This window comes from Ictidomys tridecemlineatus, chromosome 1, assembly GCF_052094955.1.
Source record: "Ictidomys tridecemlineatus isolate mIctTri1 chromosome 1, mIctTri1.hap1, whole genome shotgun sequence".
Lineage (NCBI taxonomy): Eukaryota > Metazoa > Chordata > Mammalia > Rodentia > Sciuridae > Ictidomys > Ictidomys tridecemlineatus.
The window spans coordinates 121,477,715-121,495,518 of NC_135477.1; the positions used below are offsets into that span (position 1 = coordinate 121,477,715).

Consider the following 17,804-nt stretch of genomic DNA (forward strand, 5'->3'; position numbering starts at 1 on the left):
CAATATACTAAAACTACAGTTTGCAATAAAAGATGTTTAGGGGGAAATTATAGCTGAAAATACCTATATTTTTAAAAGACCTCAAAATTGTAAAAAGAAAGAACTCAAACTTCCACCTAAGAACCTTGAAAAAGGAGAGTGCAGAAAACTCAAAGCAAATGCTAGGGAATTAGAATAGAGAAAGCAGAGCAGGGGGAGAAAGGAGGGAAAGGAAAGAGGAAGGACTGGGGACTGAAATGGAGCAAATTATATTCCACACATGCATGATTATGTCAATGAACTCCACTATTATGTATAACAGTAGTGCAGTAATACATTTTAAAAGGGAATAAGAAGATTGAAGTGGAAATAAATGAAAGTAGAAAAATGACAATAGAAAAAAATCAACTGAAACAAAAAGTGGAGCTTTGAAAAGATCAAACAAATTGGCAAACCTTTAGCTAGACTTATCCAGAAAAAAAGAGGGAGGATTGAAGTTTCCAAAATCAGTAATAATAGGAAATTATAATCTACAGGGGGAAAAGAGATTATAAGAGACTATTATGAACAATTTTAAGCCAACAAATTAGAAAATGTAGATGGAATGGAAAAATTAGAAGATACACAGAAACTTCCAGAACTGACAGGAAGAAATAGAAAACATGATTAGGCCTGTAACAATAAATAAAGTCAGTAATCAAAAGCTTTACACAAAGAGTTCCTGAACCAGATGATATCACTGATGAACTCTACCAAGCATTTAAAAAAATTAACAGCAATACTTGACAAATTCACTCAAAAAATAGAGGAGCATGTACCACTTATGAACTCCTTCTATGAGACCATAACTACCTCGTTGAAAAAAATAGACAAGGAAAAAAGACTATATACCAATTTCTCTTATGAATATAGATGTAAAACTCAACAAAATATTAGCAAATCACTCCAGTAACACATAAAAAGATTATTTATCATGGTCAAGTAGGATTTATCCCTGGAATGTATGTTGATTCAACACACAAAAATCAATCAATATGGTATATCTTGCTTACCAAATAAAGAACAAAACATATAACAATATCAATAAATGCAGAAAAACATTTTACAAAATCTAGACAGTGTTTCATGATAAAAACACTGAACAAATTAGAAATAATATGAAAATTCTTCAACCTGAAAAAGCCATACAGCTAACTTCATATTTAATAGTGAAATATTGAAAATTTCCCCTCGTCAGAACAAAACAATGATTTTTGCTCCCACTGCTTCTGTTTGACATCACATGGGAGGTTCTACCCATGGCATTTGGGAAAGAAAAAGAAGTGGAAGTATTCCTACATATTCAACGTAATCCCTATTAAAATCCTAGCTTGGTTTTCTGGAGAATTAGCAAATCAACTCTAAAGTTCATATGAAAATTCAAGAAGCATCCCAGAGTAGCCAAATCAACCTTGAGAAAAAAAGAGCAAAGTTGAAGAAGTCAACCTTCCTGATTTTAAAGAAGTATTCTAAGTTCAAAATTAGATATTTGAATATTTTGATAAATTAAATATATGAATATTATCTTTTCATTTAAGATATGCCAGAAGAAATTAATAGAAATTGTTTTACATTCTACCACAAATTTCTCAAATCAACCTCTGTTCAATTTTTTCCTTCCTACATTGGCATTTTCATGAGTGCAATTTAAAAAATGTATTTACATTGGGAAAGTTAATCAATATTAAAATTTAGTTTGCTTTCACCAATGTGTGCCAATGTTTTCTTTATAGCTATTTCATTCAAATGGCCACTGATGGATCTAATCTTATCTATCTTCACCTGAACATTCCAAAAGATAATTCTATCTATAATATTTTATAACAAATTTATCAAACCATTGATGTTAAATATTTATTATAGTTATCTTAATGTTTTGAAATAATATTATTGGAACTATGATTTAAGGAACTAATAATGCTAGTTAAAATCTAATACCTAGGGCCTTGGGGAATAGCTCAGTGGCAGAGTGCTCAGAAGCACAAGTCCCTGGGCTTGACCCCCGGAACCACACATAAACGCAGGTGAACACACATTCATAAATTTGTTTTACTAATGTAGTTGTCTTTCTCTCAACAATTAATGCTTAATCTTTTTCTACTTTTCCCATTCAAGTTAAGAAAAACAACCCATAAACCATCAAGAAGTTTAAAATCACTCTCTTGTTTTAAAAAAAAATAGACTATTCAATGAAATTAAGGTATTTGCCAGTAAAGGGATGGAACTGGAGACCATTATGCTAAGTGAAAAAAGCCAGATCCTGAAAGTCAAAGGTCAAATCTTTTCTCTGAAATGTGAAAGCTGGTCTGAAATCTGGAAGAAAGAAATGGTGGTGGGAGGCAATTCCATCAAAATAGAAGAATGGTGAAGTAGAGAAAGGAAACTGAGGTAGAAGAAGGAGGGACAGGATAAAAGAAGAATGATGGAATGTATCTGACCTAACTTTCTTATGTACATATGTGAATACACCACAGTGAATCTCACCTTTATGTACAAAAAGCACTAATTAAAAAAAAACTATAGTAGAAAGATCAATAGAGTAGAGAAAGATAACAGAAGGATGGAGGAGAGGAGGAAAAGGGGAATCCCTGAGGACTGAATTAGAGAAAATTATAATCTACGCTTTTATAACTATGTCAAAATGAATCCTAATGTCATGTATAACTAAAAAGAACAAATAAAAATAGGCTACTCAAAACTTAAATATGTGGGTTTAATATTTTGAACTTTAAGTACTTGCATTAAAATTTCTTCAAAAAGATTTTTATCTTCAATGATTTTCAAAGTTTTTGATTTAACACAAGAAAAGTGTTAAAGATGCTACTTAAGTTATATTTTTATGATTAGTCTGACAACCAATTATACAAATAGTCATAAGAATCATTCAGAATGGATAATTCACCTTACCCGACTGGGGTGTAATGTTTTAGGTGGTTATTCTTTATATCATTAATTTCTCCTTCAGGTGGGTATAATAGCTTTTTTCCTGATAAGTTTCACAGTTTGAGGGAACAATTCATGACATAATATGCTAGGCCATACTTCTAGGCCTCCCTTCTCGATTTTACTAGACTTTACAAAGAACTTAACAAAGTTTAAAAATATCTATTCATAGGTATTTTCACCAGTATTTAAGGTTATAGGTAATTCATTACATATGTAATTCTTATTTTTCTCACCTGATTAAATATATCAAGATAAATATTGAGCATTCATTTTCCTTCCAATTTCAAAGATGGATAAGCATCTTTCTTTGCTATTAACTGTCTATAAAGAGAGGTAAAGCATTTGAAAGGTTCTAATGATAATTGAAAACTTGAATACAAATATATTTCACCCAGGATGTCCATGTCACTAAGGCAAGGCTGATGTTTGATCTGCTGTACTTTTTTTTTTCCACAAAGTTGTTCATCTCTCCAATTCCAGTTAGATTCTAATTGTGTGTATTCTAATGCCATTTGCCTTATTTCTAGATTTAGTGTGATTTTATACTGTGAATGACTCAGTACAAGATACCTATTAATCAACTGTATTACTATTTGCATGCCAGTGTGAAAAAAATAGAACTTTGAAATATAGTCCTTCTTTAGAATCATATGATACAAACATCTTAAATCTTCACATCACCACAAAGTCCTCAGGTTATTGGAAATAAACAGATATAAATATTATGAATTAAATTGCCATTTTTATAAGAACTTATTTCCCCTGGCTAGATTACACAAAGGGTGAAATGGAGTTATTTGAAACCACACTGATGTGAGAAGAAGACTGAGATATCCTATTGTTTTATGCTCACAATTATCCTAGTTCGTGCTCTAGAGAAAAACACTATCAATTTTAGAATTTAAAGGAATGACAAAAAAAAAAACCACAACACTTTACTTTTTAAAAAATGAATTTCATTTGGAAACTTCCCTAAGGTGTTCTGACTTGAATATTTCTCAATCAAGACACAGGGTGGCGCTGCAGGCTAAGAATGTGAATACAAAAAGCGCCCTAAAAAAGCTCGCGATTCTTCGTATTGTAAAACGTAATGTTAAATAAATCAACGTGTAAGAAGCTTTGCAAAAAATACGGAATTACCAGGAGGTTTGGACAGAGATATTCTAAATCAATTTGAGACTACAAACAACTTTGTAAGGATTCCTGCACGCAAGAAATTAGAACTGAAGGTCTCAAGTTTTTCTGTGATTGGTGAAGGGATTGGATATAAGCAATCCGACTCCAACATGGAGAAGCTGGAAAGAATTCAAGCAAACAGGCAAGTGATGGTCTTTATTTTTATGGTGTTCATGTCTCAGGGTCGCACGGAGCCTCTTCGTTATTTTATACAGGAGGAAACAGAGATCCGCTCCTTTGTAGCCCATCTGACCAAGGACCTGGGCCTGGGAACTGGGGAACTGGCTGCCCGGTCTGCTCGAGTTGTGTCTGATGATGACAAACAGCATTTGCTGTTGGATCCTCAGACTGGAGATTTGCTTCTCAGGGAGACATTAGACCGGGAAGAGCTGTGTGGCCCTATTGAACAGTGTGTACTGTATTTCCATGTCTTGCTGGAAATGCCAGTGCAAATTTTTCAGGGAGAATTATGGATCCAGGACATAAATGACCACTCTCCAGCATTCACTGATGGGGAAGTGCACTTGAAAATACCAGAAAACAGCCAGCCAGGGACTCTATTTCCATTGAAAGTAGCCCAGGATTTGGATGTGGGTAGCAATGGGCTTCAAAAATACACCATCAGTCCCAATTCTCATTTTCACATCCTTACACGAAATCACAGTGAGGGCAAGAAATACCCAGACCTGGTACAAGACAAAGCCCTGGATAGAGAGGAGCAGCCTGAATTCAGCTTAACCCTCATGGCTCTGGACGGTGGCTCTCCACCTAGATCTGGAACAATCACAGTTCGAATCCTGATCATGGACGTCAATGACAATGCTCCCGAGTTTGTGCATACCCCATATGAGGTGCAGGTCCTGGAGAACAGCCCCTTAGATTCCTCAATCCTCAGTGTCTTAGCTAGGGATGCAGATGCTGGAAATTTTGGTAGTGTTTCCTATAGCTTGTTCCAACCATCTGATGAGATTAAGCAAACTTTCTCAATAAATGAAATCACAGGGGAAATCCGACTGAGGAAGAAATTGGATTTTGAAAAAATTAAATCTTATCTCGTGGAAATTGAGGCTATAGATGGAGGAGGCCTTTCTGGAAAAGGCACTGTGTTTATAGAGGTGGTGGACGTGAATGACAATGCCCCAGAACTTACCATATCGTCACTCGCCAGCTCCATCCCAGAAAATGCTCCTGAGACGGTGGTTTCTATCTTCCGAGTTCGAGACAGAGATTCTGGAGACAATGGAAAGATGACTTGCTCTATTCCAGATAATGTGCCCTTCATTCTAAAACCGACATTCAAGAACTTTTACACCCTGGTGACAGAGAGCCCGCTGGACAGAGAGAGCAGAGCAGAATACAACATCACCATCACAGTCACCGACTTGGGGACGCCCAGGCTAAAAACCAAGCACAGCATAAACATCCTCGTCTCTGACGTCAACGACAACGCCCCTGCCTTCTCCCAAACGTCATACACGCTGTTGGTGCGAGAGAACAACAGCCCCGCCCTGCACATAGGCAGTGTCAGTGCCACAGACAGAGACTCAGGCACCAATGCCCAGATCACCTACTCGCTGCTGCCAACCCAAGACCCGCACCTGCCCCTCGCCTCGCTGGTCTCCATCAACGCAGACAATGGGCAGCTGTTCGCGCTGAGGGCGCTGGACTTCGAGGCCCTGCAGGCATTCGAGTTCCACGTGGGCGCCACAGACCAAGGCTCTCCCGCGCTCAGCAGCCAGGCGCTGGTGCGAGTGGTGGTGCTGGACGACAATGACAACTCGCCCTTCGTGCTGTACCCAATGCAGAACGCCTCTGCTCCCTGCACAGAGCTGGTACCCAGGGCGGCAGAGCAGGGCTACCTGGTCACCAAGGTGGTGGCGGTGGATGGAGACTCGGGCCAGAACGCCTGGCTGTCATACCAGCTGCTCAAGGCCACGGAGCCAGGGCTGTTTGGCGTGTGGGCGCACAATGGCGAGGTGCGCACTGCCAGGCTGCTGAGCGAGCGCGACGCGGCCAGGCACAGGCTGGTGGTGCTGGTCAAGGACAATGGCGAGCCTCCGCTGTCTGCCAGTGTCACGCTGCACGTGCTGCTGGTGGATGGCTTCTCCCAGCCCTACCTGCCGCTCCCTGAAGTGGCGCCCGAGCGTGCGCAGGGGGACTCGCTCACTGTCTACTTGGTCATCGCCTTGGCTTCGGTGTCATCTCTCTTCCTCTTCTCTGTGCTGGTGTTTGTGGTTGTGAGGCTGTGCAGGAGGCGCAGGGCGGTGCCGCTGGGTGTCTTTTCTGTGCCTGAGGGCCACCTTCCTGGACACCTGGTGGATGTCAGTGGCACAGGGACACTGTCTCAGAGCTACCAGTATGAGGTGTGTCTGGCTGGAGACTCTGGGTCTGGTGAGTTCAAATTCCTGAAGCCAATATTCCCAAACCTCTTGGTTGAGCACGCTGGGAGAGAAGTTAAGGAAAATTCCCCCTGCAGAAATAGTTTTGTATTCAGCTAATTGTTGTATTTCATTCTCACTAATTTTGCAACTACTATTGCAATTTCTTTGTCTTTAGTAATTCTAGTGCTAGTAAAGTATTCTAACCACTATTCCAAACCTATGTGTATTCTTGATAGTTCTAAATTTTTTCCTTTTATTGACATTATTCTTAGCATTTTTAGGCATAGGAGATATATATTTTCTCTATATTTGATCTTAATGGTTCATTTTTCATTACTGTAAGTTAATCAGGTACACAAAACATTTTATTTTAATGAAATTCTTAATGAATTTTATGACCCATTTAGAGGCTTGTATGAAATCTTGAATTTCCATGTATTTGTGGTACCCATCTTTAACATATAAGATTATCTTTCAATACTACAGTATTAGCCTTGAAAAAATGAATGGTTTGCTATACTACCAGGTTAAGCCCAATTAGTACCATGAGCAAAAAACCTAGCCTACTTGTTTTTCTCAAATTGCATGTCAACATTATATTTCATTAAAATATTAATACACAAAAGTGTGGCCTTTTCCTGTTGTGAGCACCACATATGCAAGACATTGATATTTTATTTGGTTGCTACTTACCTAAAACATTGAAAGTGTTCCATAGATACTAAGATTTAAAATTTTTAAATGATTGTTATTTAAGATAAACTAAAAGGAGACTATCATATAATTTGCCATCCCCCTTTACTACATAAAACTGTTAAATCACTGCTTCACATAATCATATTCAAAGAATAATCTCAGAGTCTGAATTATGCCCTAAATTCCTCCAAAGAATTCAAGATTCTTGAGGGCCTCATACATCTCCTTGTCCTTTTGCTTTATAAATAGATGACCAAGTGGAATTTACTCTGTGTGTTTCCTTTGGTTTTCCTGCAGTTTCTCTCCCCTTTTCAAAAATCAGGAAAATTCTGCATTTTGGCTTTCCTGTTTAGTTCTTTTTGGCTGATCATAGATTTTGCACTTTGTAGATATGAACAGTCTTTATCACAACCTAATGACTTCTTTTTGATGTTTAATTATCTTCAGTTTTGTTCTTTGATGTGACAAATTAATTTTTCAATGATACCAAATTTGCATTTGTATGAACTAAGTATTATTTTTGTTCTTGAGTAGCTTGAACAGTAATGAATTTATCTGAATTATAATAGCTCTAAGTTTTATTCAATAAGCCTAGTGAGTTATGTGATTCCTAACTGGTTAAACTTATATAAATATAAGACAACCTCATTGTGCTTCTGGCAGAAAATAAGCAGTTAAAAAGCTTATTTTATAATCTAATATTTTAAAATCAGAAGTATCATTTTATTGGAGATTAAGGACTTGTACTTTTCCCTGAATTAATAATTTCACTGAGGATATAATAAGAAAGGAAAATTACTGCATTTAAGTCATTCTTGAAATATAGTTTTTAGCCATTATTCAGGTGAAAAGTTGAAGTGAGGAAGAGATAAAAATGAGAACAGAATTAAACACAAACATATATAAGACATAAATATGATAGTTAACTTTAATATTGTTTTCCTTATTTATTATCACCAATTTAAATGAATAACTTTTATGTATGACAAGTAATATTTCTGGTTGAAGTTTTCATGAATATATTTTAAGATCATGAAAGTTCAAGTTTATATTTCAAATGTCCAATCTGTCTGATCACACAAAGGAGACTGGACAAATGATCATCCAGAATGCACTTCATTCCTGTGTATATTTATAAAGTTTGAACCATTCCTTACTTGATAGAGGACAACACAGAATGTAGAAAAGATCAACATGAAATTCAGTCACTAGGATTTAGTAGTGACTATGATTCAAATAATATCCACAACATGCATGGCATATGAAAATATACTAATTTTACTGTTACAAAACTAAGAGAATGGAGGCTAATATCTTGACAATGACACCCGTTTCAATATGCTTTTTTTCTTCATTGCTTCTTACAAATGCATCTTTTATAATTTCTTCTCTGTTGTTTTTAGGCTGTTGTCTTTAGTGAGTTTAACATGTGCTATTTGGAGGGCAGAAATTCAACTGAAGTCAGTGTGACCCGTACAAATTTAAGATCCCCTCTTCTTTTATGATAAAAAGTTACAAAAAATATTTTTAAAGTGTGAGGTTAAAACATGAATGTATTTACTGGTTCTGCTTCCAGATTAGATGTACTCTTTGGAAGCATAAAACAACCATCAAAACTGACCATGATTAAAAAATCATTTATTATAGCAACAGATGATACAATAGATACAATAAGACCTGAATGGACTATGATTTTTTGAGAAGGAATATCTCTGGGGAGGAGAACTAAATCCTACAATCAATTTCCCTCCCAAGAAATTGGGTAAATCTGAAAACTAACAACAGCCTTTTTGTTGGGAACACAGTAACTTCAGTAGCCTTTGGAAGACTGGAGTATTCAAGCTCAGGATCAGCTTCCTCTCAGGGAACTTGTCGAGCCCAGAGCAGCTTAGAGGACACTAAAATATTAAGTGGAAAATTCTTCAAAATCAGAGTAAAGTTTTTCTTGCTATAGGAAGGTTAGAGTTTGGGATTTCCATAGAAAGAGACTATAGAGGATATACTAAATTCTCCACTGAAAATTCTGAAGGGCTAGATGTTTATCAAGACTTCAAAGAATCTTTTTTAAAATTTAGTTGTAGATGGAGATAATACTTGATTTTTATTTATTTATTTCTATGTGGTGCTGAGGATTGAACCCAGTGTCTCATGCATGAAAGATAAGCACTCTACTGAGCTACAATTCCAGGCCACTTCAAAGAATCTTGATTGAACCCATGCCTGTTTTGATTAAGACAGTTTGTTTGGAACGGTTCTGTCAATCTCCCAGAAGAAAAAGTGGCCTCTTCCTGGAGGAAGATAATATCATCTTGATTCTGAACAGTTTTCTTCACATAAATATCCAAAGTTCAGTATAAAATTAGTAGATGCATGTGCCTGTTTATGTATACATGGACACACATAAACACACAACTGGATAAAATAGAGCAAAAACATAACCCCTCCAATGCAGGGATAATATAGATATTATAATTAGTTGATAAACAATTAAAACAAGTATGGCTAATGTACTAAAAATAAGGAACAATGGAGAAAATAGATATAAAGAGAATTTCACCCAAAAATTGAAAATGTAAAATGGAAATTAATTCTACAATTGAATGATATAATGCCTGCTATAAAACTATATAGTTTAATGTCATTGACATTGAGTAATACAGTATCAGTGCATGCAAGATAGGTCAATATGAAACATATGAATTCAAACAAAAAATAATGAAAAATATAGAAAGGACACTACTTGAATTTGGGATATAAGGAAAAACTCAAACATACTTATTGGATTCCTAGGATAAGAGAGCACAAAAGTGGATAAGAAACAATATTTAAACAGATAATGACAAGATTAAGAAAAGTGGTCACCCTTCAAATTTATTTATTTATTTATTAGGATTAATAAAAAACAAAGCACAATAGGCATATTGTAGGAAATTTGCTCAAGACAAACTAAAAAGTATTTAAAGCAACCATATAAAAATAATCTATTACTTTTAAAGATGCATAAGTAAAATGGAGACCTTTTTAACATAAGTCAATGAAACAGAAAGGCAATGGGTTAATGGTTGAAGACCTGGAAGAAAATTATTACCAGACTAGAATTCTATTACCAGTAAACATAACCATCAAAAGTATATTCTAATATGTTTTGGTTTCAAACAAACAAAAACTGAGAGAATTAATCAGTCACATCTGCACTAAAAGAGATACTGGATAGTACAGATAAAATTTAATCTGCAAAAGGAAGAGAGTCCTAAATGGATCACAGAATTAAAGGAAGAAAAAAAAGAGAAAGGAAGGGTAAATATAAGTGAGTATTGATCTAATGTTGATTATAGTAGGCAATCATAGTAGTTTCTTAAAGCATTTAAAATATATGACTTTTAAATTCATAATAGCAAAAACACCAATTTACAGGTATAGAATTAGAGATTTCTAAGGTTCCAAGCATTATCTCATGAATGTAGAAACAATTTGTGGTAGGTTCTTGTAGATAAGAAATGTATCCTGTAAAAAAAAATTAACCAAGAAAAGACGTGAAGGAAATTTTTAAAAGATAACGTGTATTTCAATAATCCAAAGAACAAAACCTTAGGGGTAGTGGAAAAATAATTAGATTTTAAGCATAGATTAAATGATATTATACATTATATTAATTATACTTGGATTGAGTAATTCAATTAAATATCATAATTGTCAGACTAGACTTAAGAAAACTCAAATATATGCTATTAAATAAATTTGTATGTGTGAGATAGATAGAAAAAAAGATTGAAAGTTAAAAAATGCGACAAGGCACAGCAAATCTCAACATCATGTACATCCAGAAGAAATCAATTTTAAAAAACTATGGATAAATTGCAGAAAGATCAGTAGAATACAGGAAAGGGAGCAGGGGTGGGAGAGGGGAAGGGAGGGGGAATTAGTGAGACTGAATTACAAGATACAGTCCATGCTTTTATAATTATGTCAAAATGGATTCTAATCTCATGTATAACTAAAAGGAATCAATTAAAAATGGGAGGAGGTTTTAATGCAAACACTGGCCAAAATGAATTTAGTGTAGCTATATTCACATAAGTCAAAGGAGACTCTTTTGAGCATTCTAAAGTCTTTATTTAGCATTAGATTGATTATTTCATAACAGTACTTGTTAACTTTAAGATGCAATTAAAATAATTTACTGGCAGCTATCTAAGGCCCTTTGGATCAGGATCTCGGAATGGGTTTTGGATAAATAATATAAAATTAACATACCCCAATTAAAGAAGTGAAGCTACTGTACAGTAGATCTCCATTAAAATATTAAAATATAAGTACACAAGCACTGAGACTTTAAGAAAAGATTCATTACTAGTGTTGGAGACAGCTGTTTCATAATAATAAAAAGGCAAAGAAATATATCAGAAATATGTGAAGCCACAAATTGAATATTTCTCTTTAGGGTGACTACAAAATATAAAAAGTCAAGATGTAAGAATACAAACACAAGTAGACAAACCATAACCATATCAGGAGACTTCAAATCACTCTCTCCATTCTTAACAGAATAAGAAGACAAAATAGAAACACACATATGAACACTGAAGTGCTGAACAACACACAATACTCAAATATACTGATATACATAACACACTAAAACATATTTTCTTCTTACATGCATATGAAATATGAAAATTGTCTATATTCTAGATCATAAAACAAGCCTCATATTTAATAAAAGGAATTGAAGTGACTCAGCATGCTTTTGTGACTGTAGCAGAATAAGTCAGAAATTAAAATATTATAAGAAATCTCCAAATGCTTCAAAATTAAATGACAAAACCCATGATTCAAAGAAGAAATCACAACAGATATTTCCAAACAGTTTGACCTGGGTAATAAGAAAGTAAAGAAATGACATATCAAAACAAAACTTGGAAATTTAAAACTTTAAATGCACATATTAAAGAAGAAATCAATAATGGAAGTTTTGATCACAAGAAACTAGAAGAGGAACAGCAATTCAAATGTGAAAAATGAAGGTAGCAACACATATAAAAGCGGAAATGAATAAAATAGATGACAAAGATTCAACAGCAAATTGGTAACACTTAAAGTGGGTTCTTCATAATTATTAATAAAATTCAAACTCTCAGATTAATTAAGTAAACAGAGGAAAACCCCAATTACCATTATCAGGAGAAAAATATCACTATTAACCCTATAAGCATTTTTTTAAAAAGTAGATTTTGTAAACAATTTTCAGCCAACATGGGGTATTCTCTGCACCTTATCATCATTTTTTTCTGTGAATAAAACTTTCTTTACAATAGTCTATTATTTCAAAAGTGGAAGCCTTACTCTCAAACAATAAAAACCATAATAAAACTATTTGAATTAAGATAATGTGGTATTGCAGGATAAATAAACAGAAAAATTGAAAACTTGGGAGCAGACCTTAGAAAGATCACCTGATTAATGACAATGATGACACTTCAGAAATAATGAGGAATGGATCATCTTTTCAATAGATGGTATTAAAGCATTTGGAAAATTTTTGGCTCTAACCATATTTATTTGATAAATATGGCTTTAGATGGGTAAAGTATAGTAATTAATCTTTCAAAAAAATGAGAATATATTTATAACCTTTGTGTATGTGAATACTTAAATAGAACCCCCAAATGCTAATCTAACTGAAAAGTATTTACAAATTATACTAAATTAAGGAAAGTTGTTGATCAATAGTACTATAAGAGAAATTAAAATACAAAATAGTGGGAGAAGATATTTTTAATGAATTACATGAAAAAGGACCAATATTCACAATATACAAGATACTCCCAACAACAACAAAAATGAGCAAACAAGCAAATGCCCCTATAAGAAAGATGAAGAAAGACTTGAACAAGCAATAATAAGAGTATGTCCTATTGGTAAATAAACTAGTGAAAATGTAAATAATTTTGTTAACTACCAGGAAGATACAAATTGAAATTACAATATAATATCATCATACACTCACTAGAGTGATTAGAATTGAAAAGACAATATCAAATGTTGACAAAAATATGGAGCAACTGGAACTTTCATACTTTATTGGTACTGGAAAAACTACTTTTGAAAAATTCTTCACAGTATTTCCTAAAACTAAATATATATATATATATATATTCATCTTAATGCACAGCAGTCCAAGTCACACAAATATAATTAGCATAAACACATGGCCACCAGAAGATCTACAAGAATGTTCATAACAATACTACTGAAAAAAGGCTCAAAACTAGAAAAACATTAATGTTCATGAGCTGAAGAATATAAAATATCATGGTGTATTATACATTAGACAAGAACAAAGCAATGAGAATAAAACAAATCAAAATGGCATGCCACACAGATCAATTTTACAAAATTTTGTAAAATTTTTGAGTAAAGAAGACAGATGATATATATATATATATATATATATATATATATATATATATATATAACGTACCAAAAAATCCAAAGAAATCAATTACAATAAAAGTCAGGATATTGCTTATGTTTGGGGGAAAGTTAGTAATCAGACTGTGGTAGGAGAGGAGTGCCTGGGTTTGGGTAGCATTTTGTTTTTAATCTCATTCTATTGATAAGAGTGTATCCACATCCTTAAAATTCACTGAGTAGTACAGTTACCACTTGCACACTTTTATGAAGGTATATTATACTTAAAATTAATTTTTGTAAAATTTTAGAATTTGTAGATATACATTATCAGTATTTTGTGAATATAATCAAATTATAAAACCAGAAAGAAAGTTTCTTCATGTAGTATGAAGGTACCTTTATGAAAAAGACGAATATATCATTTTGGTTTGTTCTTACAAGAATTCATTCACTGAAAGTTAACTCCGCAAACTTTGCAGAACTTCGTATAACTTAGAGATACAATTAAGGTATTTTAGGGACTTAAAAGGATATTAATACACAGCCTTATTACAATTTGGAATGATATGACAAGTACTATATGCAATAGTAATTACGGACACCTGGTGGCGCTGCAGGCTAAGCTTGTGGAAAAATGGGCTCTGCCAATGCCACAGACGCCATTGAGCTGGAAATCAGAACTCTGAAGCTCCCCCAATGAAGGAGGCATTTTAAGCAAGCTTCGGGAGACAGATCTTCAGACAAGGCATCCTTACAAGTGCACGTCAGATAGAAACATTTAACTCAAGATTATTTAACCAAATCATCTGAGTGGATTGTATACCGAGTTGAAGGAACTGCACCTTCTGGACGGATTTGAACAATGCAGACTGCTCTAGCAAAACCCCCGCAGAAAAGGCAAGTCATTTTTCTTGCTATACTGTTGTTTTTGTGGGGGGCTGACTCTAAGGCGATTAGATATTCCATTCCAGAAGAAACAGAAAGCGGCTACTCTGTGGCCAACCTGGCAAAAGATCTGGGGCTCAGGGTGGGGGAGCTGGCCACTCGGGGAGCACGAATCCATCACAAAGGCAGCAAACAGCTCTTGCAACTTGATGTAAAAACCGGCAAATTACTTCTACAGGAAAAACTAGACCGGGAGGTACTGTGTGGGGCTACAGAACCCTGTGTATTGCATTTCCAACTGTTACTGGAAAACCCAGTGCAGTTGTTTCAAGTTGATGTGCAACTCACAGATGTAAATGACCATTCTCCAGAGTTCCTAGACAGGGAAATGATCCTTAGAATCCCAGAGAGCGCCCAGCCAGGGACTGTGTTTGCTTTGAAATCAGCTCAGGACTTGGACATGGGTAGCAACAGTGTTCAGAACTACACAATCAGCCCCAACTCCTATTTTCGTGTTGCTATTCACAATCGCGGAGATGGCAGAAAATACCCAGAGCTGGTGTTGGACAAAGCCCTGGACCGGGAGGAAGAGTCTGAGCTTCATTTAACCCTCACAGCACTGGATGGTGGGGCGCCGCCCAGGTCTGGAACCGTCATAGTTCGCATTGAGGTGGTAGACATTAATGATAATGCCCCCGAATTTTTACAGTCCCTGTATGAGGTACAGGTTCCTGAGAACAGTCCCATAAACTCCTTAGTTCTCGTTGTCTCTGCGAAAGATTTAGATGCAGGAACTCATGGGAGTGTAGTCTATTCTTTATTTGAAGGTGACGAAATTTCTCAACCATTTGTAATACACGAAAAAACAGGAGAAATTCGTCTGCAAAGGGCATTGGATTTTGAGGCAACTCAATATTATAACGTGGAAATTGTAGCCACAGACAGTGGGGGCTTTTCAGGAAAATGCACAGTGGCCATAGAAGTGGTGGATGTGAATGACAATGCTCCTGAACTAACCATGTCGACACTCAGCAGCTCTATCCCAGAAAACTCCCCAGAGACTGTAGTTGCCATTTTCAGCGTTTCTGATCCAGATTCTGGGGACAATGGTAGGATGGTTTGCTCCATACAAAACAATCTCCCCTTCTTCTTGAAGCCCACATTTGAAAACTTTTACACCTTGGTGACAGAGAGGCCACTGGACAGAGAGAGCAGAGCAGAGTACAATATCACCATCACAGTCACTGACTTGGGGTCACCTAGGTTGAATACCCAGCACAACATAACTGTTCTCATCTCTGACGTCAACGACAACGCCCCCGCCTTCTCCCAAACGTCATACACGCTGTTGGTGCAGGAGAACAACCAGCCCGCCCTGCACATAGGGAGTGTCAGCGCCACAGACAGAGACTCAGGCACCAATGCCCAGATCACCTACTCGCTGCTGCCAAACCAGGACCTGAACCTGCCCCTCGCCTCGCTGGTCTCCATCAACGCAGACAATGGGCAGCTGTTCGCGCTGAGGGCGCTGGACTTCGAGGCCCTGCAGGCGTTCGAGTTCCGCGTGGGCGCCACAGACCAAGGCTCTCCTGCGCTCAGCAGCCAGGCGCTGGTGCGAGTGGTGGTGCTGGACGACAATGACAACTCGCCCTTCGTGCTGTACCCAATGCAGAACGCCTCTGCGCCCTGCACTGAGCTGGTGCCCAGGGCGGCAGAGCAGGGCTACCTGGTCACCAAAGTGGTGGCAGTGGACGGAGACTCGGGTCAGAACGCCTGGCTGTCATACCAGCTGCTCAAGGCTACGGAGCCAGGGCTGTTTGGCGTGTGGGCACACAATGGCGAGGTGCGCACCACCAGGCTGCTGAGCGAGCGCGACGCAGCCAGGCACAGGCTGGTGGTGCTGGTCAAGGACAATGGCGAGCCTCCGCTATCTGCCAGTGTCACGCTGCATGTGCTGCTGGTGGATGGCTTCTCCCAGCCCTTCCTGCCGCTCCCTGAAGAGGCGCCAGAGCGCGCGCAGGGGGACTCTCTCACTGTCTACTTGGTCATCGCCTTGGCTTCGGTGTCATCTCTCTTCCTCTTCTCTGTGCTGGTGTTCGTGGTGGTGAGAGTGTGCAGGAGGCGCAGGGTGGACTCGCAGGGTGTCTATTCTATGCCTGAGGGTCACTTTCCTGGCCACTTGGTGGATGTCAGTGGTACAGGGACCCTGTCCCAGAGCTACCAGTATGAGGTTTTTTTGACCAGAGACTCTGGGAATAGCGACTTCAAGTTCCTGAAGCCTGTATATCCAATCCTACCTCCTCAGAGCGCTAGAGAAGAAAACTAGTAAAATGCTAATTTTCTGTAGTATGTTGGTTTCCTTAGATATCTGATTTTAAGTCGTGGTATTCTCTATCATTACCCATTTTTCGGATTAAAAGTTTGAGTAGGTCATGGAGGAAACATTCTCTTTAAGATATAGGTTTGATTTGCCTTCCATTTGTTATTTGAAGTTTATCTTGTCTGATTTGGGGAAAATGAATTTTACTTTATTGCATTATTATACACTGCCATTCCAAATTTGTACATGGGTTTATTTTTCCTGATATTTTTTCCTTTTTTAAAATATTTCTCATTATAAACTGTCTTAATCAATTCAACTCTTAAATGTATTTTTCTGATGTCCCACTCATTCTGTTTCATCCCACTCTAAGGATTTTTATGCTAAATGGAAAAATGTTTTATTCACTTTAATGATTTTCAAAGGAAAATATATATATATATATGATTGCAAGTCCAGGATGTGAGAAACATAATAAAAATACAACAATATCTACTCTTCTCTTCCAGCTCTAAGCCCCATTGTCTAAGTTTTTTGAATAAACTTTTTAATTGCAGTATAGCAAATTAATTAAAGAAAATATAATATTCAGCTTGGTGTATTTCCACAAAGCAAATAGCACCAGAAACCTGAGGAAATGAAAAATTTGTACTGCACTCTTTGCAAAGGACTCCTTATGGTCACTGCTAACCCAAGTATAAACCAATATGCTGACTTTCCACAGCATAGTTTTGCCTCATTTAAATTTATATAAATGGAATAATAGAGTATAAACTGCTTTGTGTCTAGTTGCTTTCACTCAATATTTATGAAATTTATTCCTATTGCTGCTGTTAAATATTTCCTTCTCATTGCTGTATTGTACTTCACTCTATGAGTATGCCAAAATTTATTAATTATCCTCTAGATGGATATATGATTTGGTGTAAGGTCTGAAGATTATAAATAACACTGCTCTGAATGTTCTTGTA

The 17,804-nt window shown here is 36.4% G+C and overlaps 2 protein-coding genes across 2 annotated transcripts; both read left to right on the forward strand.

The window, feature by feature from the left end:
• Nucleotides 1–4,000: 4,000 nt before the first annotated feature.
• LOC106144853 (protocadherin beta-4) lies at nt 4,001–7,146 on the forward strand. Its single transcript, XM_013358124.4, has one exon. The coding sequence runs from the start codon at nt 4,251–4,253 to the stop codon at nt 6,636–6,638; it is 2,388 nt and encodes a 795-aa protein (XP_013213578.4). The 5' UTR covers nt 4,001–4,250; the 3' UTR covers nt 6,639–7,146.
• Nucleotides 7,147–13,710: 6,564 nt separating this feature from the next.
• Nucleotides 13,711–17,804, forward strand: LOC144377125 (protocadherin beta-5-like). The gene has a single exon (XM_078046601.1). The coding sequence runs from the start codon at nt 14,491–14,493 to the stop codon at nt 16,837–16,839; it is 2,349 nt and encodes a 782-aa protein (XP_077902727.1). The 5' UTR covers nt 13,711–14,490; the 3' UTR covers nt 16,840–17,804.